General features: G+C 40.7%; 2 protein-coding genes across 2 annotated transcripts; one reads left to right on the top strand and one right to left on the bottom strand.

Moving 5' to 3' along the window:
* Positions 1-10,163: 10,163 nt before the first annotated feature.
* Positions 10,164-10,574, top strand: LOC110683328 (auxin-induced protein X15-like). The gene has a single exon (XM_021859674.1). The coding sequence runs from the start codon at positions 10,164-10,166 to the stop codon at positions 10,572-10,574; it is 411 nt and encodes a 136-aa protein (XP_021715366.1).
* Positions 10,575-17,602: 7,028 nt separating this feature from the next.
* Positions 17,603-23,845, bottom strand: LOC110683582 (5'-3' exoribonuclease 3-like). The gene is made up of 23 exons (XM_021859983.1): positions 22,711-23,845; positions 22,515-22,620; positions 22,332-22,408; positions 22,036-22,227; positions 21,844-21,963; positions 21,704-21,766; positions 21,303-21,473; positions 21,039-21,209; positions 20,841-20,918; positions 20,600-20,749; positions 20,379-20,489; positions 20,114-20,209; positions 19,925-20,020; positions 19,762-19,832; positions 19,504-19,632; positions 19,331-19,407; positions 19,203-19,243; positions 18,996-19,070; positions 18,855-18,916; positions 18,690-18,749; positions 18,512-18,587; positions 18,372-18,442; positions 17,603-18,296 (listed from the first exon to the last, which is right to left on the bottom strand). The coding sequence occupies exons 1-23, from the start codon at positions 22,891-22,893 to the stop codon at positions 17,777-17,779; spliced, it is 2,796 nt and encodes a 931-aa protein (XP_021715675.1). The 5' UTR covers positions 22,894-23,845; the 3' UTR covers positions 17,603-17,776.
* Positions 23,846-25,422: the final 1,577 nt, after the last annotated feature.

Below are 25,422 nucleotides of genomic sequence, written 5' to 3'. Positions count from 1 at the left end.
GAGCCTGATCCCGACATGGGAAGCTTAGGTCCCCCCGCAGATAACGGCTCAGATCCAAACCTTAATCAAAAAAATATCTTCGGCAAGCTGCCGAACCGGGGGGGCAGCGGCCGAATGCAGCATATCCCGGAGACTTGGCTCCCCGATACGCATTATGTTTTCCAAGAGAACATGCTAGCAGCTGTCGGCCTCAGCCGAAAGTTTAAGGATGGTAAGCTTCTTCGGCTGGGGCCGAGGCTTTTTAATTATCTCTTTTTCTCCTCTCACTTCGCTTTTTTATGCTGTGCCAACCTAACTGAACTGACCTTTCCTCTTTTCTTTTTCAGAGCGGGACGAGACCAACGTCGGCATTAACTACGCTCGTCTTGGCGTCAACCGAGAACGAGTTGTAACTGATCGGGCCCCCTCTATCACTGAACCGAGGCATAGGGAAGTTCATCTAGACTCTTCCCACTTCCAAATTGAGGCTGTTGCTCTGTATCAGAGGCAGAAGCCTTGGTGGAAGAAGAGAGATCCCTGCTTTCAGCTGCTGGACGAAGAAGCTGAAGCTGCCCGTACGGCCGAAGAGGTTGCACGGGTTATTGAAGCTTGTGAAGGAGGAGAAGGGTCCTCCAGGGCTGCTGAAGAAGAAGCTGCAGCTAGGGCAGCTGAAGAAGACGAGGCTTTGCTGAAGACCTCGGTGAGCTTTCAGACTTAACTTTGTCTGTTTTTTTTTTTTTTTTTTTTTGTACTCACATTCTTCCTCCCCCCTGTCTTTTACAGTCTGAAGAGAGTAACAGACACAGAGAAGGGAAAGCCCATGTTCGTCCCGAAGACCAGATACAAGAAGAGTCTTCAGACTCAGACATGGACGAGCAGCCGCTTCAGAAAAGGCGCCGAAGAATGGCCATCATCGGCCCGCATGACTTTCAGCGGAGGCCGATGACCATCGGAATTGAAATGAGGGAACCCGATGAAGGCAATGGATTGCCGAGGGTTCCCCGGCCACCACCTCAATCACCTCCAAAGACCCCTCCGCCACCTCCTGAGATGGAGGTGGATCAGAAAACTCCCGAATCTAAGGGAGGGGTCCAAGAAGAAGTTCAGGAGAGTGCTGCTGAGCACAAGAATGAGGATGCCGTGATGCCCAGTGCTGAGGGTTTCACGGCAGACATTTCAAGAGAGGTTGAGGCTTTCGTCCTCACCCCTGAAGAAGAGGAGGTCATAATAATTGACTCTTCTGAGAAGGAGGATGCTGAGCCATCCAAAGTTAAAGAAGCTCCGTCGTCATCCTTTCCTTCCTTCCAGACTCTGCAATCTGGAGAAATGGGTTTCTCGGCCCCCCGAATTCCAATCCCAGATCACATCTGGGACCTCATATGGGGTCAGAACCGAGAAGGTGCTGCAGCCTACTTCGGCGATTTTGCTGGCACGTCCGAAGTAGATAGGGCAAGAATCTGGTCGCTGAAGGCCACTGCTGGGATGGGCGAATCCAGCAGATCAGTTCCTGACCCAGCCAGGTCTAACCAACTGCTGATGATGCAGGTGATTTTCCTTGCCTTTATCTCCTCTAAAATTCAGCTCTATTTTTTATTTTAACTTGTGCTCCTGTTTTCAGTTCGTGCACAATCAGACTCTCACTGTAGAGCTGATAGATACCCTACAAGATAGGGTAGACGCTGCCGAGCACGACAAAAAGGTAGCCGAAGAGGAGTTAAAGCTTGCTAAGCTGAAGCAAGCAGCAGCTGAAGAGAAGCAGCAGAAGGGTGAGGAATACGAGAAAAAAGCTGCTGAAGCCTTCAAAACCTTCTGCGACGCTATGGAGAAGGAATTTTTTCCCCCACTGATGGAAGGGGAAAAATTCCTCCAAGAGCACATGGGAGTGGACATCTCCAAATTCAAGGCTACCATTGAGAGCCGAATCCAGGAAGGAGCTGCTGCACAAGCTGAAGTGCAGCAACGGCTAGAAGCTCTTGAAGCCAGCAGAATGGCCGCTGAAGAGATGCTCCAAGCCAGGGATGTCCAACTCTCAGAGGCTGCTGCTGCTGCTGAAGCTCAGAGAGCTAAGCTCCAAGAAGCTGAGGATCAGCTGATGGCCAAAAAGGAAGAAGTGGCCCAGGCTCAGACAGAGGCTTCCCAAGTTCAGCAGGAGCTGAATGAGCTGAAAGGTTCCTCCTCCAAGCTCGCCGATGAGCTGAAGAAATCCAAGGAAGACTTGGAGGAGACCTAGAAGAAGTTGGCTGATGCTGAGGCTCTACTCAAAGTCCGTGTCTATACCCAGGAAGAATATGAAATGGGTTTCAGAAACGGGTTCAGAGTGTGCCGAAGAGTCTGCCTTCATGCTGAGCCGAAGCTGGACTGGTCCAAATGTGCTGAATGGGTCCAGAATCCCGAAGACCCTCATATGAAGTATGCAACTCCAGTCGAAGCTGAAATCCTTAAGGCTGAGGAAGCCGAAGAAGAAGCTGAGAGAATGGAGTTGGAGGCTGAACAGAGGGAAAGGGAGGCTCGGCAGAGTGCAAAGCCTGCTTCTTCTGCTGCTGGGGCTGAGACCACCATGGGGCTCAACAATGCTGACCAGTCTGATCCTCGGGCTGAAGCATAGGAACTCGGGCAGTCGTCTTCAGAATCTTGCGGTTCATCATGCGCTCAACTTTAGACTTGCCGCTTTCTGAATTTTTTGCCTTGTTTTTTGCTTCAGCTTGCCTTGTCGTACAAAACAGTTTAATTTTTTGCTTCTGTACGTATTTCGGCAGCTGTTATTTTTCGCTTGTGGGAGGCTGCCGATACAGTTTATTTGAACTTGTAGCTCAATTTCTGAGCATAAATTATTAATTTGATGTTCTTTTCTTCAGCTGCTTTGTTTTTGAATGCTTTACTGTTTCTTCAATTCTGCTGAACATAAACTTGCACTGGTAGTGCTTCTTGCCCCCCCAGAAATTGAAGTATGACTTCAGCTGAATAAACAATTTCTTTATTTCTTAAAAATGGGTATCCGAAACACAGGGCCAACTGAAGGCAATGCTTCGGATAATGGCTTTCTGGGATACAAGGCTCAGTTAAGGCAATATCCCGGAATTGTCCATGGACTCATGCCCTTGGAGAACAAATCTTACTGAAGCTTGACTTCAGTTGAAAGACTAGAGTTCTTTAAAAAATGGATATCCGAAACACAGGGCCAACTGAAGGCAATGTTTCGGATAATGGCTTTCTGGGATACAAGGCTCAGTTAAGGCAATATCCCAGAATTGTCCATGGACTCATGTCTTTGGAGAACAAGTCTTACTGAAGTTTGACTTCAGCTGAAAGACCAGTGTTCTTTAAAAAGACGAGTTTTGTCAGCAATCTGAAACCCAGTTACCCGAAGGCGAAGGTTTCAGACGAGGCTGAATAAACAATTTCCAACTGTTGTTATCCTTGATTTTCTGTCTATCATTGAAAAATGGATATCCGAAACACAGGGCCAACTGAAGGCAATGTTTCGGATAATGGCTCTCTGGGATACAAGGCTCAGTTAAGGCAATATCCCAGAATTGTCCATGGACTCATGTCTTTGGAGAACAAGTCTTACTGAAGTTTGACTTCAGCTGAAAGACCAGTGTTCTTTAAAAAGACGAGTTTTGTCAGCAATCTGAAACCCAGTTACCCGAAGGAGAAGGTTTCAGACGAGGCTGAATAAAAAACCCTTAAAGAGTAGATAGAACCGAGAAAACTTTGAAAGGATAAAAAGTTGTAAACATTTATATAAATGGCGGCTCCAAGGCCTTTCATTAGTTCAAAATGTACTTACAAAGATTGTCCTGCCCCGAAGGGTTTACACATGATATTTTTTCAGTACATCAGCGTTCCAGTGATTTTTCAACTCAGTTCCATCCAACTGCCGAAGTCGGTATGTCCCTGGCTGAAGCTCATCACAGATTTCATAAGGCCCTTCCCATGCAGCTGAGAGTTTCCCATGGATTCCGCCTTTCTGAACTGCAGCAGCATTTCGAAGGACAAGGTCTCCAATTTTAAGAGGCCTTGCATGGATCCTTCGGTTATAAAATTTGCTGATTCTCTGCTTATAAGCGGCCATTCTGTCTCGGGCTGAGTCTCTTACTTCGTCGAGGAAATCGAGAGATTCCCTCATCAGTCGCTCATTCTCAGCCGAGAAGTGGTGCACTCGTAGGCTCTCAGAGCCAATTTCCACTGGAAGAACGGCTTCGGCACCATACACCAGTTCAAAAGGTGAATAGCCCGTTGCCTCTTTTTCAGTTGTCCGAAGGGACCAAAGGGTTCCAGGGAGTTCCTCCAGCCACTTGGACTTTTGATCTTCCACCCTCTTCTTGAGGGAATTTAGGATCTGTTTATTTGCCGCTTCCGCTTGTCCGTTACTTTGCGGGTGGCATACCGCTGAATATGCTAGTTTGATGCCGAACTGATCTGTATACCGCTTCAACGGTAAGTTATCAAATTGCCTCCCATGATCGAAGACAAATACTCTCGGGATGCCAAAACGAGTAATGATATTCTGCCAGATAAATTTTCTGACAGTTTGCTCTGTAATGTTTGAAGCTGCTTCGGCCTCGATCCATTTACTGAAGTAGTCAACACCAACTATCAGCCATTTTTTCTGGTACACAGCCTCTAGAAATGGTCCTAGTATATCCAGTCCCCATTGGGCAAACGGGAGTAGATTAAGGATCGGCTGAAGATCCCTTACTGGCTGGTGGATAACTGGAGCGTATTTTTGGCATTTTTCGCATTTCCGGACCAGCTCCTTAGCATCTGCGATCATGGTGGGCCAGTAATATTCAGCCCTCAATGCCTTGTGGGCTAAGGTCCTTCCCCCAATGTGGTTCCCACAGATGTCGAGGTGAATCTCCCGTAGGATATAATCTGCATCTGTTGGTCCCACGCATTTCAGCAATGGGGCTGAGAAGGACTTTTTCAGAAGTTCCCCCCTGAAGACAATGAACCTTGAGCTGGTCCATCCAACTAGGCTCTGGGTCAGCGCAGCACACTTCAGGTGCTTCGTCGACACTTCTCTCTCGACGCACTTCTACATATACAGATCTGTTCAGCTCGGTAAGAGATGAACTGGCAAGTTTGGAGAGTGCATCGGCTTGAGTATTCTGACCCCTTGGGATCAGCTGAACCTCAAAAGTTTTCAGCTCTGCAATGAATGACTTGGTCTTGGCAAGATAAGCTATCATGGAGGGCTCTTTGGCCTCGTAGCTGCCGCTAATCTGATATGCAACTAGCTGAGAGTCTGTTTTCAGGCAGACATGATCGACTTCCAGGGAGATGCACAATTCTAGGCCGGCGATTGCTGCCTCATATTCGGCTTCGTTGTTTGAGGCCTTAAAAGAAAATTTTAGTGCATACTCAAAGGATTTGCCTTCGGGAGAAGTTATCACTACTCCTGTCCCCGAACCGTTTTCGGTGGAAGATCCATCCGTAAACACGGTCCAGACTTTCTTTTCATTGTCCAGCGCTTCTTGGTATGAGCATTCGGCCAAGAAATCCGCTAGAGCTTGAGCCTTAATGGCAGCCCTCGGACGGTAGCTGATGCTGAATTCGGTGAGCTCAAAAGCCCACTTGGCTAGCCTACCAGATTTTTCAACCTTGCCGAGAACTTTTTCCAACGGCTGATCAGTTAAGACCACTATCTGATGGCAATCAAAATAGGGCCTCAGCTTCCGAGCAGCTACTACTACCGCGAAAGCGACTTTCTCGAGTAGAGGGTAGCGAGTCTCGGCATCCGTCAGTGTATGACTGACAAAGTAGATCGGTTGCTGACTTTTACTTTCTTCCTTCAGCAGTACTGCACTGATGGTGGCTGGGCTAACGGCCACATACAGGTACAAAGTTTCTCCTTCAGCTGGGCTAGCCAGCGTTGGGAGTTGAGCCAGATGCTCCTGAAGCTGCTTAAAGGCGTCTTTTTGCTCTTCCTCCCAAACGAGCTCTTTTGTTTTCGGGAGTTTCAGGGCTTTGAAGAAAGGTAACCCCTTATCCGAAGCTCTGGAAATGAACCTCGAGAGGGCTGCCATTCTTCCGGTGAGCCGCTGAACATCCTGCTTTGTTTTCGGCTCAGGAAGGTCGAGCGCTGCTTTGACTTTGGAGGGATTGGCATCAATCCCCCTTTTCCTGACTATGAACCCAAGGAATTTCCCTGACTTCACGCCGAAGACACACTTCTTCGGATTCAGCTTCATTTGATGCTTTCTTAAGGTGGCGAAAGTTTCAGCCAGGTCCTTAACATGGTCCTCAGGTCTTTTTCTTTTGACGATCGAATCGTCGACATAGACTTCCATGTTTCGGCCCTTTTGATCGGCAAAAACTTGATCCACCAGCCTTTGATAGGTTGCCCCCGCATTTTTCAATCCGAAGGGCATCATTTTGTAATTGTACACCCCAGCGTTCGTGACGAATGTTGTCTTTGCTCGATCGTCGGGGTGCATGAAGATCTGATGATACCCCGAGAATGCGTCCATGAAACTAAGCAAGGCATGGCCACTTGTCGAATCGACCAGCTGATCGATCCTCGGCAAGGGATAGAAATCCTTCGGACAAGACTTATTTAGGTCCGTGAAGTCAACGCACATCCTCCAGGTACCATTGGCCTTCTGAACCATCACCACATTTTCCAGCCATTCTGGATATTGGCAAGGTTCGATGAAGCTTGCCTCCAGCAATTTTTTGACCTCGGCTGCGATGTCTCGGTTCTTATTAGCGGAGTAATTCCGCTTCTTTTGCTTAATTGGTCGACACGCTGGGTCAACATTAAGCTTATAGGAGATGAGGTCTGGACTTATCCCGGGCATATCAGTTGCCGAGAAAGCAAACACATCTTTGTTGTCCCAAAGGAGCTGAATAAGTTCACAACGGGTGTTCGGATCAAGGTCCATCCCGATTGTTACACATTTCTCAACGTCTCCTTCGGCCAACTCAACTGTTTCAGTCTGTTGGTCCATGTCCATTGCTGATGGACTAGACTCTTCATAATCTGGCCTGCTGCCTATTTCAGCAGGTGTCCCAGTCTTTTTGTTCTTCGGCTGGCTCTCTGAGTCTTGCTGTTCAGCTGAAGAGCTAGCCTTTTCCCTTTCGGGCCCTTTACCTCTGGGTACAGATCCTTGGGCCGAGGCACTTAGGCCTTTCGGCTTTTTTGTGCTTGGCTCTCTTTCTTTTTCTTTCTCCCCTCATCCTTGTCGTCATCTGGGCGACTACTGGATGGCTTGAGGTAGTTGCACCTTCGGGCGTCCTTTTGGTTGCCCTGTATCCTTTCGGGGAAGCCGGCATCTGAGACGTAAATCATCATCTGATGATAAGTTGAGACGACCCCTTGGATCTCATGAATTATGGGTCTCCCCAAAATCACGTTGTACACTGAAGGAGCGTCAATGACCAAAAATTCAATCATGACGTTCCTGGCTGCCTCATCGCAGCCGATGGTGATAGGAAGTGTCACCTTCCCATCTGGATAAGTTGAAGCCCCGTTGAACCTGGATACCGGGTAGGGTACCGGCGTAAGGTGCTTGGGCTTCAGCTTGATTTGATTGTAGGCTTTTCGGAACAGAATGTTTGCTCCGCTGCCACCGTCAACAAGGACCTTACTGACGTCGTGGTTGTCCACCGTGGCGATGATCACCAACGGATCCTCGTGAGGGAACGTTATCCCCCGGCAGTCGGCGGCTGTGAACGTCATGTTCGGCACCGGCGATTGGGGAGACTGAATGTCAGCGTTGTTCACCTGGTGAGTCAAAGACCTAAGGTGTCGCTTGTGCTCCCTCCGAGAGCATATTCCTCCCGAGATAACATTGATCGGAGAGAATTTCCCCTCCGGCTTTTTACTGTTCTTCCGGGGGAAATCGAGGTCTTGCCGAGAGTCCTTTGCTGACTTCTCGGACTCTTTTTTCTCGCGGTGATCCGCGATGTATTTTTTCAAGTATCCCTTCCGGACCATGTCCTCTATCTGGTCCTTCAGTTGGATACACTCCTCAGTGTTGTGTCCCGGAGACTCGTGGAACTCGCACCACTGATTTTTATTTTTTCGCTGATACCACTCTGGGAGTGGTCTCGGCTTTCGGTAACTCTGCTCCTCCTTCGTCACGCTGTAAATTTTGGCGCGTGGAAGAGAGAGCGGAGTGTAGGACTCGTATCTGCCTGTGTATGAGGCAGATTTTTCCTTCTTTGGGTCGCTGGCCGAAGATTGCTCCGAGGCCTTTGACTTTCCCTTTGCCTTATGGCCTTGGCCTTCAGACAAGGGTATTTGTCTTTGTTTCCCTCCCCCGAATTGAGGTTGGGTTTTCGCTTTGTTCCATTCTTCTGCTCGGATGAACTTATCCGAGGCATTCAGAGCTTCCTCCAAGGTCTGCGGGGTATGCATGACCATGAAGTCTAGGAACTTCCCGGGCTGAAGGCCATTCTGCATTGCAAAAACGGCTAGCCCCTGGTCCAGCTGAGAGACGCTGGATGACTCGTTACTGAAACGGGTCAGATAGTCTCGGAGGCCTTTGGTTTCCCCCTGTTGCAGACTCATGAGTTCTGCAGTAGTCTTCTCTCGGCGGTTTGCCGTGGAAAACTTGCTCCTAAATTTGGAGGACAGATCATCCCACCCTGTTATGGAGCCTTGCTTTACTCCCTTGGAGATCCACGCTTGCGCGACCCCCTTGAGAGTGGTTGGGATATATTTGCACCAAGTCGCTTCGGATCTGGGGCAAAGATGCATATGAGTCTCATACGAGGCCACGTGGTCCTTCGGATCCGAGGTCCCGTCATATGTGATGTGCGACGGTATTTTAACTGTGGGCACGTGCTCTTCCAGTATCCATTGCTCGAATGGCGAACTGGCGGGTAGCATAACGGCCTTGCCCTTGTTCCTGGCCGAAGGGACCGCGCTCCGCCCTCTTAGAGAGGTAGGAGTGGTTTTCGTCCCTGGCTGGGAAGTCTGGGCCTCGGCCGCAGGGAACGAGAGGCGACTGCGCACGCTCGGTTCCTTGCCGCCGAGTCGGTCGAGGACGCTTCGGCGAACAGTCTTAGGTTGTTCTCGGTGAGTAGATTCTGGCCGAGAAGCTGAGCTGCTGCTCTTATGCGTTTCTGGTCGGGAGGATGAGGATCCTTTGAAAAATTGAGGGTTCTTTTTCCTCTCTTTTTCATTTTTCCAGGTATCCTCTTCCCACTCTTCCAGTTCCCGGAAGGAAGGAAGCTTCCCACCATCATGGTCTAGCTTCCTCCGCTGATGTCGGGTATGCGGAGGAGTTCGATCACGAGGTGGTGGCATATTTTGTGCCCTCATTGCCTCCATGAGCACTGCTAGCGCTCTTGCCACCTCCTCCGAGCTGGGCCCCGTCAAAGGGGTCCTCGGCTGAGTATGGGAATGAGGGCGCACAGTCGATGGTTGGCTTTGGGGCACTGAATGTGTCCTATGATCGGACTCACCCCTGCTAGGCCGAGAGTGACTCGGCCTATGATGAGAGTCATGAATTACGGGATAAAGGGAATCCTCCTTGTATGATCCTCCCCCCGAGCTGGCACCCTTGGGAGAGTTCCGGTCCGGCGAGGGCGATGGTGTAGGGGTTTTAGGCTTTTCGCCCGCTCCTTGACGGAGGCCTTTGCTCTTGCGGTTCTTAGCCATTGCTACTAAGATTATTGCAAGATGATCTTGGTTAGAAATTTGGCTTAAAGATTTTTGAAAGTCTTCCCCACAGACGGCGCCAAATTGTTTCGGGTGAAAACAATGGGACCTTGCCGAAGGTCCGATGAAGTGGTGAAGACTAGATTCGATCCAAGAAATGTTGGGCCGAAGGTTTCCTGCACAGTAAACACACGTAAACTAGCCTCAGGGGTGTTGCCGAGGAAGGCCCCTCCGATACTAAAGTCAGTACAGTGTGTAGAAAGAGAACACTATGCAAGAGAATTAGTTGTTTGAGGCTTTGCTTGAATGAATGTAAAAATGTGATATTGATGGCTTTTATACCTCTTCATACATGGAGAAGTTGGGCCTTAGCCCAATTGGCTTGCCTTGAGGACTGATCTTTGACTTTAGCACAATTGGAGAGATGAACCTTGACCTTGGGCTTTTAATTGAATCATTTAATGCCTAAGCCCAATTGGACTAAATTGGACCCAAACAAAGTAATTTGTACATATAATTACAAATTAATAGAAGATGAGTAGTATAAAAGAATAGCTCATATTAGTATATGCTGGATGATTATGCTGGACTCGGCCCTCTTCCACAAAACATGGCATTTATCAAGCCAAGAGATCTTGGTGGCAAGATTTTGAGGAAGAAGGAATGTCTACCATCACCACCAAGCTATGTTAGATTATCTAGAACCGACGACAACGACAACGACAACGAAGATCATCAGAGAGACGATAGCAATGAAGGAGGAACCCCCAAAGGCCATGTTCCGGTCATGGTCGGCATGGAGGAGAAGGATGTCAAGCGATTTGTGGTTCCGACTCGGTTTATGAAGGATCCTTCCATTGTTACGTTGCTTCAATTATCTGCCGATGTGTTTGGTTATGATCATCAAGGGGTGTTACGGTTTCCTTGCCACCCTGAAAATTTTCAAAAAATTATAGATAAGCTATATAAGAAAAGATAGATATCTTGTCTTATACTATGATATGGTATGTATGTATTAATCTTATTGGGTGTAACTCGTGTATTGTTGCTACTATATTTGGTGACATATGCTAGATTGATGTATGTAACTTGTTTGAATTGGTTTTCCAGTTTTTATTTCTAGCTTTTTTGCTCTAGTGTTATACAATCAGATTACATAGTATAATACTGAGTTCTAGCTAGGTTGAAATTATATACTACTTCGTACCTGCTCAACTTTTGGTTTTGAGAGGTTGATGATGTATTTCTTTTGTAATATTATGAGAAAACCTTATTTAATCCGTTTCTTTTACTGCATTTATACAATTCTCATTTTTTTCATATACTTTTATAGTTCTATCTATTAATGTATGTTTTCTAAATACTTGGTTATATATATGTAGAAATTATTGAACTTCATATGTTTTTTTTTACACCTTAATTTCCTATGTTAATATAAAATTTGCACTGCCAGACTGCCTACAAATTAAACTACTCATCAGCTCTGTACTATTTTGGACATTGCGTGTATTTAAAAAAAAAAATTATACTCTATTTTACTATAGTTATTAGGAAAATTTGCAAATTGCAGCCATTTAAAATTCGTATTTTGCAAATTGCAGTCATTTAAAAAAAATTGCAAATTGCAGCCCAAAAGTTCATATAAATTGTAATTTGCAGTCCGATTCAACTTTTTCATCGGTTTACAAGTTGAAAAATTTTCGATTAAGGTTTTAGGGGCCATTTTAGTTCTTATGGGACTGAATTAAGCTCGAAATTAGCAAAAAAATAATGCAAGTATCTTGTTTTGCATAACAAAAATGTATCGATTTGTAGGAAAATGTAAATATGAGACACTTAGGTTTTTTTTTTGCTAATTCCGAGCTCAATTTGGGTCCTTAAGAACTAAAATGACCCCTAAAACCTTAACCGAAGATTTTTCAATATGTAAACCGATGAAAAAATTGAATCGGACTACAATTTACAATTTATACGAACTTTTGGGCTGCAATTTGCAAAAAAAAATTTAAATGGCTGCAATTTACAAATTTTCCTAGTTATTACTTATTACAGTATGAAATATTGTTGATATCATTCCAATAACCCAATTTTTGACCCGCTTAATTAGAGCAATATTTATATTTAGTTTACAGTTTTAAGTTTCAATTATTTTTTATATGTATTTATTCCTTCAATTGAGTTAATTGGCATGATTGGTTAATCAGGGAAGAAATAATTTAATTAGGTAAACTATCCACTCATCTCAGCGAAGATATAAAATTATGCATTTCCATATGAAGTATGACCCCCTCTCGCCCGTCTGGCATCTGCCCGCCCACCCGCCCATATTATGTATATGTATCTATAGATTTATGTACGCTATTTTAATAAGGATGATTATCAGTTTATCACCAAAGAAATCTCCTACAGTATTCAGCTATTTTCCAAATCTTCTCCGATATATTGCAGACAAAAGAATGCAAGATTAGCGCAATCATAGTTTCTTACTTTGCTTTTGGTATATGTTCTCTTGTATGTTCCTTTGAATTCGACCTGCTTTTATAATGTTTACTAATATATAGCACGCAAATGATGTAAAGTCAATAGTCAAGCTGCTTAAACAGCAATTTTTGACCATCTAGTAAGACAATGCGTGAATCCTCCAACTTTTCATTTGACTTATTATTGATGCTTATATGCTTATCAAGTTATCAATCATGTATTTGATCGTTTAATTTAGCAACTACTCCGTTGTAGAAACATTGCATACTACTAGAGTAGTTTTAATGCTAAGACCATGGATCGGTTACGAATTATGATACCAATTAAACTACAAAAAAGTACTTAATTATACCGTTATTTGTGGTTGTGGGTTGTACGCTTGGGATTTCTTGACATAGTGGTATGGAGAACGTGTGAGTAGTGATCGGTTTTTTTGGTTGGCAGGCTCCATGCTTGTGCATCGAATCGCACGCTGATAAACCTCTTCAGTGTTTGCTCCAAGTGCGATAAGCCTTGGGCGAGGTATGGTCTTCTGTGTTTAATTCCTAATGACGGTATTGATGTCCCTATAAATCTCTTGTTTCCGCCTGACATCCTTTGGGTGTTTGGTGGACCTTGTTGCAGGGTTCGTCCTCCAACCTAAACGGCGAAAACCAAGCGTTGTTGCTCATGTGTACGCTCTCTAATTGTGCCCTGGGATGCAAAATGTTGAGGGGAATGGGCGTTCATTTGTGGCAAACCCAATTAAGCGTTTTACGCTAAGCATGAACGACGTCTGTATACGAGTTGACTGTCTCTGTTAAAAGAAAGAGCTCATGTGTGCCAGTGTCGAACGAGGACTGCTACCTGGTCGATCCTGCCAGTAGTCATATGCTCGTCTCAGAGATTAAGCCAAGCATGTGTAAGTATGAACTAATTCAGACTGTGAAACTGCAAATGACTCATTAAATCAGTTATAGTTTGTTTGATGGTACCTGATACTCGGATAACCGTAGTAATTCTAGAGCTAATACGTGCAACAAACCCCGACTTCTGGAAGGGATGCATTTATTAGATAAAAGGTCAACACGGGCTCTGCCCGTTGATATGATGATTCATGATAACTCGACAGATCACACGGCCTTTGCGCCGGCGACGCATCATTTAAATTCATGCCCTATCAACTTTTGATGGTTGGATAGTGGCCTACTATCACAATCACTTTAGGCAAGGCCGTTGACCACTCCGCATAGGCGCACAAGGCCCGGCCTTCGGGTTTTCACTTGCCACGCAAGCAAGTGCATGCTTGATTCGGGAAAAACAAGCCAAGTGAGGCTAGAGTAGCTCACTACCATGTCTAAGGCATGTGAGCTTAGATCATGGTGCTAGCAAAGCCTTGGTCAGCTAGGCCTTGGGCCTATGGCTAGCACGTGCGCACTAAAAGATCCTCGAAGTGTTTGGATGAGCAAAATGGATCCGTAGCTTCGGAAAAAGGATTGGCTATGAGGGCTGAGCACAGGGGTCCCAGTCTCGAACCCGTCGCCTGTCGGCGGACTGCTCGAGCTACTTCCGTGGCGAGAGCGGGTCGCCGCGTGCCTGCCAGGGGATGGACTGGGAACGGTCCCTTCGGTGGCCTTCCCCGGGCGTCGAACAGTCAACTTAGAACTGGTACAAACAATGGGAATCCGACTGTATTAAAACAAAGCATTGCGATGGTCCCTGTGGATGTTAACGCAATGTGATTTCTGCCCAGTGCTTTAAATGTCAAAGTGAAGAAATTCAACCAAGCGCGGGCAAACGACGGGAGTAACTATGACTCTCTTAAGGTAGCCAAATGTCTCGTCATCTAATTAGTGACGCGCATGAATGGATTAACGAGATTCCCACTGTCCCTGTCTACTATTCAGCGAAACCACAACCAAGGAAATGGGCTTGGTAGAATCAGCGGGGAAAGAAGACCCTGTTGAGCTTGACTCTAGTCCGACGGCTTGCGTGTAGGTTTCACATACTTTTACAGCTTACTTTTTACGTGTATATATGTATATGTATATGTATATGAAGCCCATTACATGACAGAAAAATCATCTAACATGGTCAAGATACGATCGCTGATTAGTCAATGACATTAAGCAACTACTATGCATTTTAAACTAGTATGATGCTCAACATTATTTTAAATGTATAAATCCTCATAATCAGTCACATTCTCCAATAACAAGGACGCGGTTAGCTTACATTGACCCTATTATATTACATCCGTACATAAAATTAGTTAATTATAGATAATTGAGGAATGCATAAGCATAACCTATCATCAATCACCGGCGTTCTATTGATAGCGATCGATAGTCATCATATGCGACTAATTACCTATTTAAAAAAAAATAAAAAAATAAATTGACTATATATAACTGTTAGAGATATGAGATATTGGAAAATATATGAGTGATATCTGATATATTTTCTGTATCGATCTTATTAGAAGAATAATATATTTAGGTTTATTTTATATTAAGATATTATTTATAGAATATATTTAGGTTGATTCGAGCATATATTTTAAACCATTGATAATATCTTAACATAAACCATTGTTAAAATTTTATTCATCTAAATAATATCTTAACATAAAATAAATTTTACCTAAAAATTTCGCTGTGCAATTTTTTTCTTCTTTTTTGTGAGTTGATTCGAGCATGATATGAGTTTGGTTTTGCTCCAAAATAAAACCAATAAGAGATTTAAGTGTGGTTAACTCTAAAAGACCAATAAGAGATTTGAGTGTGATTTACTCTGAAAGACCAAAATATTTGAGTGTGGTTTACTCTGAAAGACTAATAAGAGATTTGAATGTGGTTCACTTTGAAAAACCAATATTTTGTTTGATGATTGATGGATTTGAAAAGAAAAAAACGTTCTCATCATTCAACAAGTGAAAATTTTTTTGAAGGTGTGTTAAGAATATGAGATATCGGAAAATATGAGTGATATATCTTCTGTATTAATCTTATTAGGAGAATAATATATTTAGGTTTATTTTATCTCTAAATATTATTTAGAAAATATATCTTTAGGATTTATGATTATAGTAGTGTATCTTTTAAGAATATTGTTTCCTATCTTATGTTCGTAAGTTTTGTATAAATACTCTACCTATTGATGAATAATAATCAAGCCATTCTATTTTATTTTCCCCCTATTTTGTCAATAACTATGTATAAGTTGAAGTTCTCCTTGGGCTACTCCATCAAAAAAAAAAAAAAAAAAAGTTCTTGTCAATTTGAGGCATAAGTTGAAATAAGTTTATTTTTTAAAATATATATTTACAAGTACATTAATTGGACTATACTTCATTGGTCTAACAATACGATCCCAACTTCACAAGTTTATTTTTGGTTGGTTGTTATTATTGTGGAATTAGTTAGCATTCTTCCTTGCGTTTGGTTATCATTGATGATGCTTTCAAATATAGTATACGGAGGGAGTAATTGTTAATACTACCTTCGTTTTTTTAGTTGACACCGTTTGACTTATACACAATTCACACTACACTTTGACTCGCTTTTGTGATTTATAAATACGATAAAATATAGTCATGGGATCTTGTTTGAATCGCCTTGGTGTATATTTTATTAATATTCACTTTTTATAATTTTACAATGTTTATAATTTGAGTAAGCGTTAAAAACAAACGTTGGCAAGCGTGATAGTATGTTATTGTATCTACAATGATGCACACACAATATTATTCTAGAAGAGCTAGAAAAAAAAAAAATCTAAATTGTTATCAAGTGATTTGGCGTGGATATATAATCGGTTTTGCAACTAACTGTCTAGTTAAAAACTGATGGATAAGGTATTATCAAACTGCTATATGGGGAGGGTAATTAATGTTCCGTACAATTGTGTTAATAATAGCATGCTACAATTAAAGAGAATGGTGAGGATTATAGAGAAAACAGGAGAAGAGTGAAGGTGGAAGAAAATGAGAAATCAATGTTGAAGGTAAAGGAGAGAAAATACATAAATATCGATAGGTTATTCTAGAATGCATGGTGGAGAAAATTAGAGAAACTTAAACCTTGTAATTAACCACATGTAAGGGAGAGAGTGTTCAATTACTTTGCCATTAGCATAAATATAGGGCATGATAACTGAATAATGTTAAACAAGTACTCCTCAAGATATCAAATATATATTACTTCTCATTGATCCTCACAAACAAAAAGTAGAAATAAGGAAACAAAAATAAAACCCCAATCAAAAAGAGTAAAAAAAAAAAAAAAAAAAAAAAAAAAAAAAAAAATTGAAAATGACGAAAATGTTATTTGTTATCATGAGTTGCTTAATATTAGGGAAGAATAATGTACTAGTATTAGGGGAAGGCGAAGCAGGTGCGGGTGGGCAAAACCCGTTTGGGTTCCAATTACCTCAATTTGGTGGAGAACAGCAAAAATGTTTTACATCCTTTGAAAGCGAGGGTAAACAAAGTTGCTTACAAGACTTGAGTAACTCATTCCAAAGCCATCAGATAACCTTGTCTCAATCTTGTTGTTCTTTCCTTGCTCAAATTGATGATGCTTGCAAGTCTGTCGTACACTTTGAAAACCCCTTTTTTGAATCCCTTGTCAAGCAACACTGCGCTGAATCCGCTGGCTCTGTGGAAGGTACAGGTGCAGACGCAGGTGCAGGTGCTGCAACTGATGGTGCAGCTGCATCCAATGAGGGTGCATCAACTGATGGTGCATCCACAGCCACAGGTACAGCTGATGGTGAATCCACGCCCACAGGTACAGATACAAGTGCACCTACACCGACATCTTTGGCTACGCCTACAGACACAAGTGATGCACCTACTGCCTCTGAATATAGCGATCAATCAGGAGGTAATGCCACTCCAGCAGATGGCCCAACTTTAAGTTGATTAGAGGGATTACTACACACATACCGTATACTATCTATATCATGCAACAATAATCTTTGATTATCGTTTATCGTAATGTAGCCTAATTTTGATAATAGTCCTTAGTTTATGTTAGCATTACTAGCACTATAGTTTGAAGTTGCATGGCCAACGTAACTTAGCAAGTAGTGAGTTCAATATATTCTTGATTTCCACAGTTTATGCTTGAGTTGTAATAAAGTAGACCAAACATTGCAAATGAAACTTAATAATGTGGAATAAACTACATTCTTTATCCCAATTTTTGTCTACTTATATAATCCATCAACCAAGTTACATACATAATTTCGCTCCTTTCGGAACCAATATGGTGTAGAATTTGAGATACCGCAACAGAATTTATAAATTCTTTTGAGAAAACTGTCATAATTTTCTTTAAAAAAAAATCGGTGTAGATACTACTGTACAAATTATTCTTAGGAAGGATGAATATGGCATTCAATTAGACAATTATAGCCATAAAAGTTGGCACTACATGAAATGTTAGGTATTATCAGGACTGTAACAAAATAACAATTCAATCTACTTCAAAATTTTAATCCTCTGTTTTATCTGAAATGTTTAACTTAATTAGACTTCAGAGATAAAAGGCAAATACTAGTAGTCTAGCACTACATCCAAACATCAATCAGTTTTGTAACCTATCCCAACATAAACTCTAGCACCAAACAATAATATAACAAGGACCAAATAATCTCAATCCACAAAAATTACTGGACATACACCTTCGCATCTACCAAATAGTGTCCTGCTGATAACTACCAACGATTACAATCCTTCCTATAACCTGCAGGAAGTTCTGAAGAATAGTGGGCCCTTCCTCTACCTCTGCCTCTACCCATAAACTGATGAGGGGTATTTGCATAGCAAGGCCTAAACTGCATTGATGATCCCTCACCGCCTTGGGAAGAGAAACTAGGCCTTGTCTGTGATACTGTTCTCCAAGAGGCATTTTCATCTCGCACCACATTACTTGAATGCCAGAAACTATTGTGTGTGCTGGTATTACATGTTCCATTGTATGTTGATTTACTTGTGTGACTATTCTGTATTCTCATATTTTCAAATCCCCTACTAACATTTCGAGGGAATGTTGATGTAGACTGTATGTTCTCAGATTGATGCACATACTTCAAATTGTCATTATTGCGAGGTAGGTATGAATTTGAGCTGATTCCTCTTCCTCTACCTGCACTTTCAAAGCCACGACCTAGGCCAGCAGTTTTGATTGTAGTCCCAGCATCAACAGCTGCATTCTTATTGTACCTTTCAAAACGTCTACAAAAATTATTGTTATTTATTCTCTTCCAAATCAAGTCAAAGAAAAAATGATGAAATGCTAATTTAACATACCTAGTGATTGGGGGCCTGCCACTATATTCATGCCAAGGAATTGTCTCCATGATGTCATTCTCAAATACTTTCTGTCATATTCACTTGTTAGTAATCGGTTTGAAGTTCAGATTTTTTTTAGGAAACATTGAAATAAGAACCTGAATGGGACGCTGGATGCCTTCAAGCAGGCGAGGTATCTGAAAGCGTTCAGCAGGCAACTCAAAATTGAAGCACCTGATGACATGAAGAAACTTCAACTAAGAATTTGATGCACATTACTACTAATCAAAGAGCTAGATGTGTATATGCAAAAAAATCCCTCTTCTTTCAACTAACATGATATCGTCTTCAATTGTTGTTTGCTGCTGCAGATAACACCCCAAGTCCCCTTTGAAACTAAGCAAAAGAATAAAAGCATATTTAGCATTGGGCATGTAAATTAAGCACTAATATATGCTTAGTATATGATCAAAGAAAATTAGTAGTAGTAGAAATCAAAACCTGTTTGAATCCCTTGTGAATGACTTGTTAGTTGTCTGAACATTTCTTATAGCTTCGCTCTCCTGCATAATGTAGTTTACTTTTTATTATCATGAAAGCAGGGAATCCTTCCAAATTGCACCAATAGATTATAAATCTTACCCTTAGCTTCACCTCCGCTAGTTTGGTGGCATTCAAGAGTTTTTTCTCATCTATGAAAGGAAGCTTACAAATACCCTTTCCCACACAAAAATAAAAAGGCACATTTGCGGATTAGACAACTTTCCGATATCATATACTCCTTTAACATATATAAAGATCCATCAATGCATTAAGAAAGTGGGGAAGATATGAAGAAATAATAAATACCTGCCACAAAAATCTTTTACCATCCACATCAACTTCAAAATCTAAATCATTGAAGTGGATTAGAATTCAGTAAATTCACATTTAACTATCGTATATGGTAAAATTAGTGAAGTTTGGCGACTTTTTACCTATAGGATAAAACTCAACGATACTAGAGCAGCTATTTGTCATCAAATCTTGATAAACAGTTGGAAGTGCATGTGCACTGCATTAATCATTAGTCAGTTACATCCAAAATCGCGTTTGTTGTTCATTTTAATCTTGAATTAAAGGACCTGATCAAGCGACAGTCAAGAATAACCTTTTTGGTGGAAGCATGGCCATTAACTGGTCAAATGGCTTAAATGGAGAACCCTTTTCAAATCTTACTTTAACACTAGCTAAACCCTTTAGATCCGAAGCAAAAGGTCCATAATAGTTTGGATAAAACCTGTAGTAATGCACTTGTGGGATTAAGTAGATGAGTTTTGATAAAAAAAAAAATAACAAAAGGCAGGATATTTCACCAAATTTAATTATATAGTAGTAGGTATTTTCCAGTGGTGTTGTGTTGCATTACCAATCCCAAGATGGTACACCAGAATAATAGTAAAGCAAGACCCAACATAGTCCTTCTGTATACTTGTGAACCTGCAAGCCAACAAGCCAGCCAGATGATGTTCTTCTACCTAATGAAGCAATTACATAATCATTGAGCTGAGCAACATCAAAATATCACTTACTATTTCCTTTCTGACATTTTCCATTTTATTGGAATCTTCCACAATGAATTTATGTTTATAATATCTCAGCTTCCAACCCAATGAACCTAGTTTCACCTGAACAATTGTGAAGTTGACTATTATTAGCAACAAAAACCAATCAGATCAATATGAAACTGATCAAATTGTGGTACAAATTGCAAGTGTTACCTTATCTGTTCCTAAATTGCCATCTCTGAAAAGATCAGACTTTTTACGAATGCAAATCTTCAGCCTCTCATTCAGCTCCATTGTATTTCGTAACATCTAAGTCAGCCATTTAGACAATATTTAGTCAAGTGAAACAAATTGTTAAGCAATAACGTATTTCCTTAAGGTATATACTCATGGATATGACAAAACTTGAGGCGGCATTCCATTTAATAACAATTATCAACAGTCGCCAGTCAAGGACACATAGGACAACATGACTTACTTCCTGAATATCTGAACTTGAGTTATTTTCTGAAGTGATTCCAGTTTCGTGTTCCATCAGATCCGTCACACCAACCTCAAAATCTTCTTCATGATCATGTTCACTGGCATCCTGAGAAGTAAAGAAACATGTAAATATCTTACAGCATTGCTTTATATAAGATGAAACCTTGCATAGAGGGACGTATAAATGGACTCAAAATTGTGGATGAAATAACGCACAAATTCTAATAATTGAGCAGAGATCCTTCTCAGTCTTTTGTCCCTTATCTCAGTCCGTTTCTTGAAGATCTTTTCTTCATAACTTCCAACATACAAAATAAACTTCTCAACTCTCTTCAGCTTGACGTAACCAGAATGCTTGTCATTCACCTGACCGGTTGAGATTCAAGGTTGTATAAATTAGTAAGTTGAAAAACCAATATATACTAAACGAAATTCTACTTCCAAATAAACTTCTTACTCTTTGCATATCAACCAAATATCCACCTAGATTTTTGAACTCCTTCTTATAGATATGCATGAGCAAGTCTATAGCATTCTGTCATTCAAGAGTGAAGAGAAAATCATCAATAATAATTTATTAGTTGACGAGTAAAATTCTGTTTTTTTTTTTTTTTTTTTTTTTTTTAATAAAAAAAAAAATTTGTGTAATGCTAACCTCATGTATATCCAAGGTGGGCATGTGAGGCAAGAAGTCATTCCCAACAAAGAAACACAAGAACACAAAGTCATCAATAATTCGCTCTATGTCATAAACAAAATTTTCTGGTGGATCATCTATCTGTATGTCGAGCTCCAAATATTCCCTCAAAATCCAAATTTGTAGAAACTGGAGATTAAAACATGTAGTGGTGAGGTTTAACTGAATTAAATTAAGTATTTGTGACGATTATTACAAGGTTAAAAAAACATTGTTACAAACCTGATAGTGTTGAGGTTGAATAAGCAAAGATAGCATTTTATCACCTCTGTCAAAGAAAGGTTTTGGCCTATCCCCGCTTGATTTGGCCAAGGAATGCTGTGTAGCATTCTGAATACTTGTAATAAGTGTTACTTCAGAAATAGGGGCCTGTTCTTGGATTGTAAGCACATCCTATAACATAACACAATTAATAAAACAGCAACATAATAATAAAAGTATAGCAATATGCAAATAATCACAATGTGTACGTGAAATATCTATCAATTTAGTTTTCTGCAAACATTTTTGCATTGCTATATGTTTTCAGATGAATTATGTATTATACTCCGTACATGTTTATCTCCTATATCACTAATTGGGCACAAAGTGAGAAATAAAAATTTAGGAAAATATATTATTACCTCCCTTAAAATTGAAAAATGCAATTCATGGGTAGCCAATGCAAGCATTATCAAGTCTGCATCCTGAAATAGTTTAAAGTGATTGAACCGTAGAGGAGAAAATGGAGTTACATTAGTGTATGTACATGTATATACCGTACCAGTCCATATAGGCAGTGCCTTGTATTGGGATCATATCCTGGAAGGCTACGCTTAGTGCGTATAAAAGAAGTGATTTTGTGCTCTCCTTCACCGGGAACAGTATCATCAGAAAGAATAACCTGACATGATACAAAATTTGTATAAAGCGAATAATGAAGTAGTTGTTGATATGAAAGCGAATAATAATATACCTCAAGTGGGGACCAAAGAGGATCATTCTTAAGCTTTTGGCGGATATACAAGTTCAAAGCCCTAGACAAGTCGTGCATAAATTCAGTTCCGGGAGTGATGACATTAGAATCTGATACTTGAGATTCTTGCTTCGGCAACACTTTTTTTCCTTTCCTTCCAAATTCATCCCTTAGCCTCTTTTCTTCTGCCTCCTAGAAGTTGCCATAACACAACAGAACAGTGAACACTCTGTTCATTTATTTTCAATGTTAATAAGATACAAAGTAAAAGAATGTATGGCGGCATTAAGGCTCACAGCAATGTCACTGTCTTTAGCATTCTTGAAGCGACGAGCGCGTTGTTGGTTCATTTTGGCCCTAGGCGCAACTCCATCTACACAAGTATAGCAGTGGCACAACATGAGCATGCAATGCAAACATAGGTGGTATGAATTATGAGAGAATTGATATGAAAATAAACAAGAAGCGAAGCCACTGACCAATAGCAAGATAGAGTAATTTCCGGGGTCTTACAATACTGATTAGACGATCTATGTAAGCATAGATATTTTCAAACACTTGTTCAAATGTGGTGGGAGTAGCAATCTAGCATATTCAAATTAAAACATGTAACAAACATGAGAAATAGAGATTGCTAGTGATCAATTACAATTAACAAATGATTGAGGAACTAACAAGATGAGGAGGATGAAAACAAGGATGGATGATTCCATTCATGTCAAGATATAAATTGTCAAATTCCAAACCGTTGGGGTTTTTGTTGTTGTTGCTATTGTAAGGCTTGTGTTCTTCAATGGCGTTAACAACAATTTTAGGATACTTGTCAACTAGCCATCTGTAAAACGCTGGAACTCCCATTGCACAAAAGGGATCACTAGAGAAGAGATGAACTCTAAGCAAAGAAAATGAATGGAATTATATAGAACGTATAAACTTCTGAACTATGGTCTATGGTGGATGGGCAATAAATTACTCCGTAGTTAGCCAAAAAATATGGCAGTTTCCCTTTTAACGAAGAGTCTATTCACGGTTTTCTAAACAGGCGTGTGTTATATTACACATTCATATTCTTTTTTTTTTTTATTTTTTTTTTTTATTTAACATAACTTAAGACATAGGAAATAACAAAATAATGGTAGAGATTAGACTGTTTAAATTTTACAATAAAAAATGTCCATCCATTATCCTTTGCTTCGTTAATTGTACAATCTAAAGTTAGGATTCTGCTAATCCGAATCACTCCATTACTTAGAATTAGATACTTACTTCACCACATTACACCAATTTGTAACTACACAGTTAAAGCTTGGAGAAATCCCATCCAATAACTATGTATCCACTAACTTCCCAATTTATATTTTTATAAAAAGCTCCATTATTTGTAGTAAAAAAGGTGGTGTATATTGGTTTTCATCGTTGTCGTGTTGGAGGCCCAATATTAAATGCCCTTAATGTAAAACCAAACCGAACAACACTGTTATGTAAATCCAATCAAAAAGCCCATATTCTAAAAGGCTGAAAGCAGAGTCATCCCGTTTAGTTAGCCTTTGCTAGAAAGGTCCACCATCAACCATACATCAACGATAGGGGTGCTAAACTTTTAAGCCGACCCGTATATTGGTTACTGAACCTATGGAAAGATTGGTAAAAAAAAAAAAAAAAAAAAACAAGAGTTTTATTTAAACTAGAATTTTTTTTTTCGTAGAGTAAATATGCTTAAAAATAGATCACTCTACAATTAACTACCTACAATAACATAAAATTTTACGACTAAAACTAATTACTCGTACTTTAAAAAACTCTTAAATTATGTACTTTAATAGGAATACTACAGCTGTCAAATTGGGTAAATGGGTCGGGTCAACTCGGGTTGGGTCAATTCAGATTAATTCCATAACCTATGCAGGTCGGGTTTGGGTTGGGTCATGCTTGGGTCGGGTCACGTCGGGTCATACTTCTTATCGGGTTTATGCCGAGTTCATAACAAGTCGGGTTACATTCGGGTCGGGTGAACAATAGATCGGGTTTAATTCGGGTTTTCCCGGGTTAAAACGGGTTAGGGTAATTCTTGGGTTCTAGTCGGGTTCGGTTCAAGTCAATAATATTTGGGTTAGAATCAGGTCGGGTCATTCTCGGGTTTGAGTCAGGTTCGGTTCAAGTCAATAATTTGCAGATTATAATCAGGTCGGGTCATTTTCAAGTCGGGTCATTCTCAGGTTTAAGTCGGGTTCGGTTCAAGTCAATAATTGCGGGTTATAATTAGGTTGGATCATTTCCAAGTCGGGTTATGTTCAAGTCAATAATTTGCAGGTTACAATCAGGTCGGGTCATTTCCAACTCAGGTCATATTCAGGTTCAACTAAGTATAAATAGATAATTATCATTTTTATCAAATTAATTATTTCCTTTGACTATAATATATATGGCAATATACTAGGGAACTATAGTTTATAATTTAGGAAGATAATTTTCTCCTTTGACCATATAAGTATACAACAAATATATACTATATTTAACTCTTAAATTTGAGGATGATGCTCTTATATTTCTTTTGCTGGCCTGGACTGACTTGGTCTCTCAAGACAAAATGCTTTGATTAACAATAATAAGGTGTTCTAAATTGCATTTAAGGTGATTTGAAATCGGGTCAGGAACAATTTGGGTTGAAGTGAGGTCGGGTCAATAACAAGTCGTGTTAATTTCGAGTCGAGTTAGTAACAGATCGGGTTGAATTTTTGGGTTGGGTAAGTAAAAGGTATTGTAAAATTCGGGTCGAGTCAATAACAAGTCGGGTTTGTAACAGGTTGGGTTAAATTCAGGTCGGGTTAGAAACGGGTCGGGTTGAATTCAGGTCAGGTTAATAACAAGTCGGGTTAAATTCGGGTTTTGACGGGTTAAAACGGGTTTTGGTCAATTTCGGTTCAAGTTAGGTTCGGTGCAAGTTAATTAAATTGGTCGTTATAAACCGGTAAATTGGCCGTTTAAAATCAAATTGAATGGTTCCACACACCCTATTGGACTCCCAGAGGGTATTAGGGACCATGATATACATTTCGACAATTTTTATTTCCGGGCGAAAAAAAAGTCAAAAAAATCAAAAATTGAAGGCTAATATCCATGCTTTTTGAGAAATTTTAGAGGTTTCGGGGCCCGGTTTTGAAAAGTCTTGAAATTTTATGGGATACATCTCGGGGTAATATAATTCCGTTTGGAACCACATATGATCATCATTTGTTGTCATAAATGTTCGTGGTAGGCTTGAATTAATAAAATCGATGCAAGTTGTAAACCAGTAAATTGTCAATTAAAAGAAAATTGGATGGTTCCACCCACTTAATTAGACTCCAGGAGAGTATTAGGGACCATGGTAAACATTTCGGCAATTTT

Source organism: Chenopodium quinoa, unplaced genomic scaffold, assembly GCF_001683475.1.
Source record: "Chenopodium quinoa cultivar QQ74 unplaced genomic scaffold, ASM168347v1, whole genome shotgun sequence".
NCBI lineage: Eukaryota > Viridiplantae > Streptophyta > Magnoliopsida > Caryophyllales > Amaranthaceae > Chenopodium > Chenopodium quinoa.
The sequence above is the reverse complement of the archived record's forward strand: the minus strand, read 5'-3'. Positions and strand labels throughout refer to the sequence as shown.

What these genes read in the sequence shown, in the direction of transcription:
- LOC110683328 (XM_021859674.1), top strand. Translation starts at nt 10,164, where the DNA reads ATGCTGGATGATTATGCTGGACTCGGCCCTCTTCCACAAAACATGGCA.
- LOC110683582 (XM_021859983.1), bottom strand. Translation starts at nt 22,893, where the DNA reads ATGGGAGTTCCAGCGTTTTACAGATGGCTAGTTGACAAGTATCCTAAA. An exon ending in GGCACTGCCTATATGGACTG is followed by an intron (nt 21,767 to 21,843) that starts GTACGGTATATA and finishes AAACTATTTCAG; the next exon opens with GATGCAGACTTGATAATGCT. An exon ending in GCATCCAGCGTCCCATTCAG is followed by an intron (nt 18,443 to 18,511) that starts GTTCTTATTTCA and finishes TGAATATGACAG; the next exon opens with AAAGTATTTGAGAATGACAT.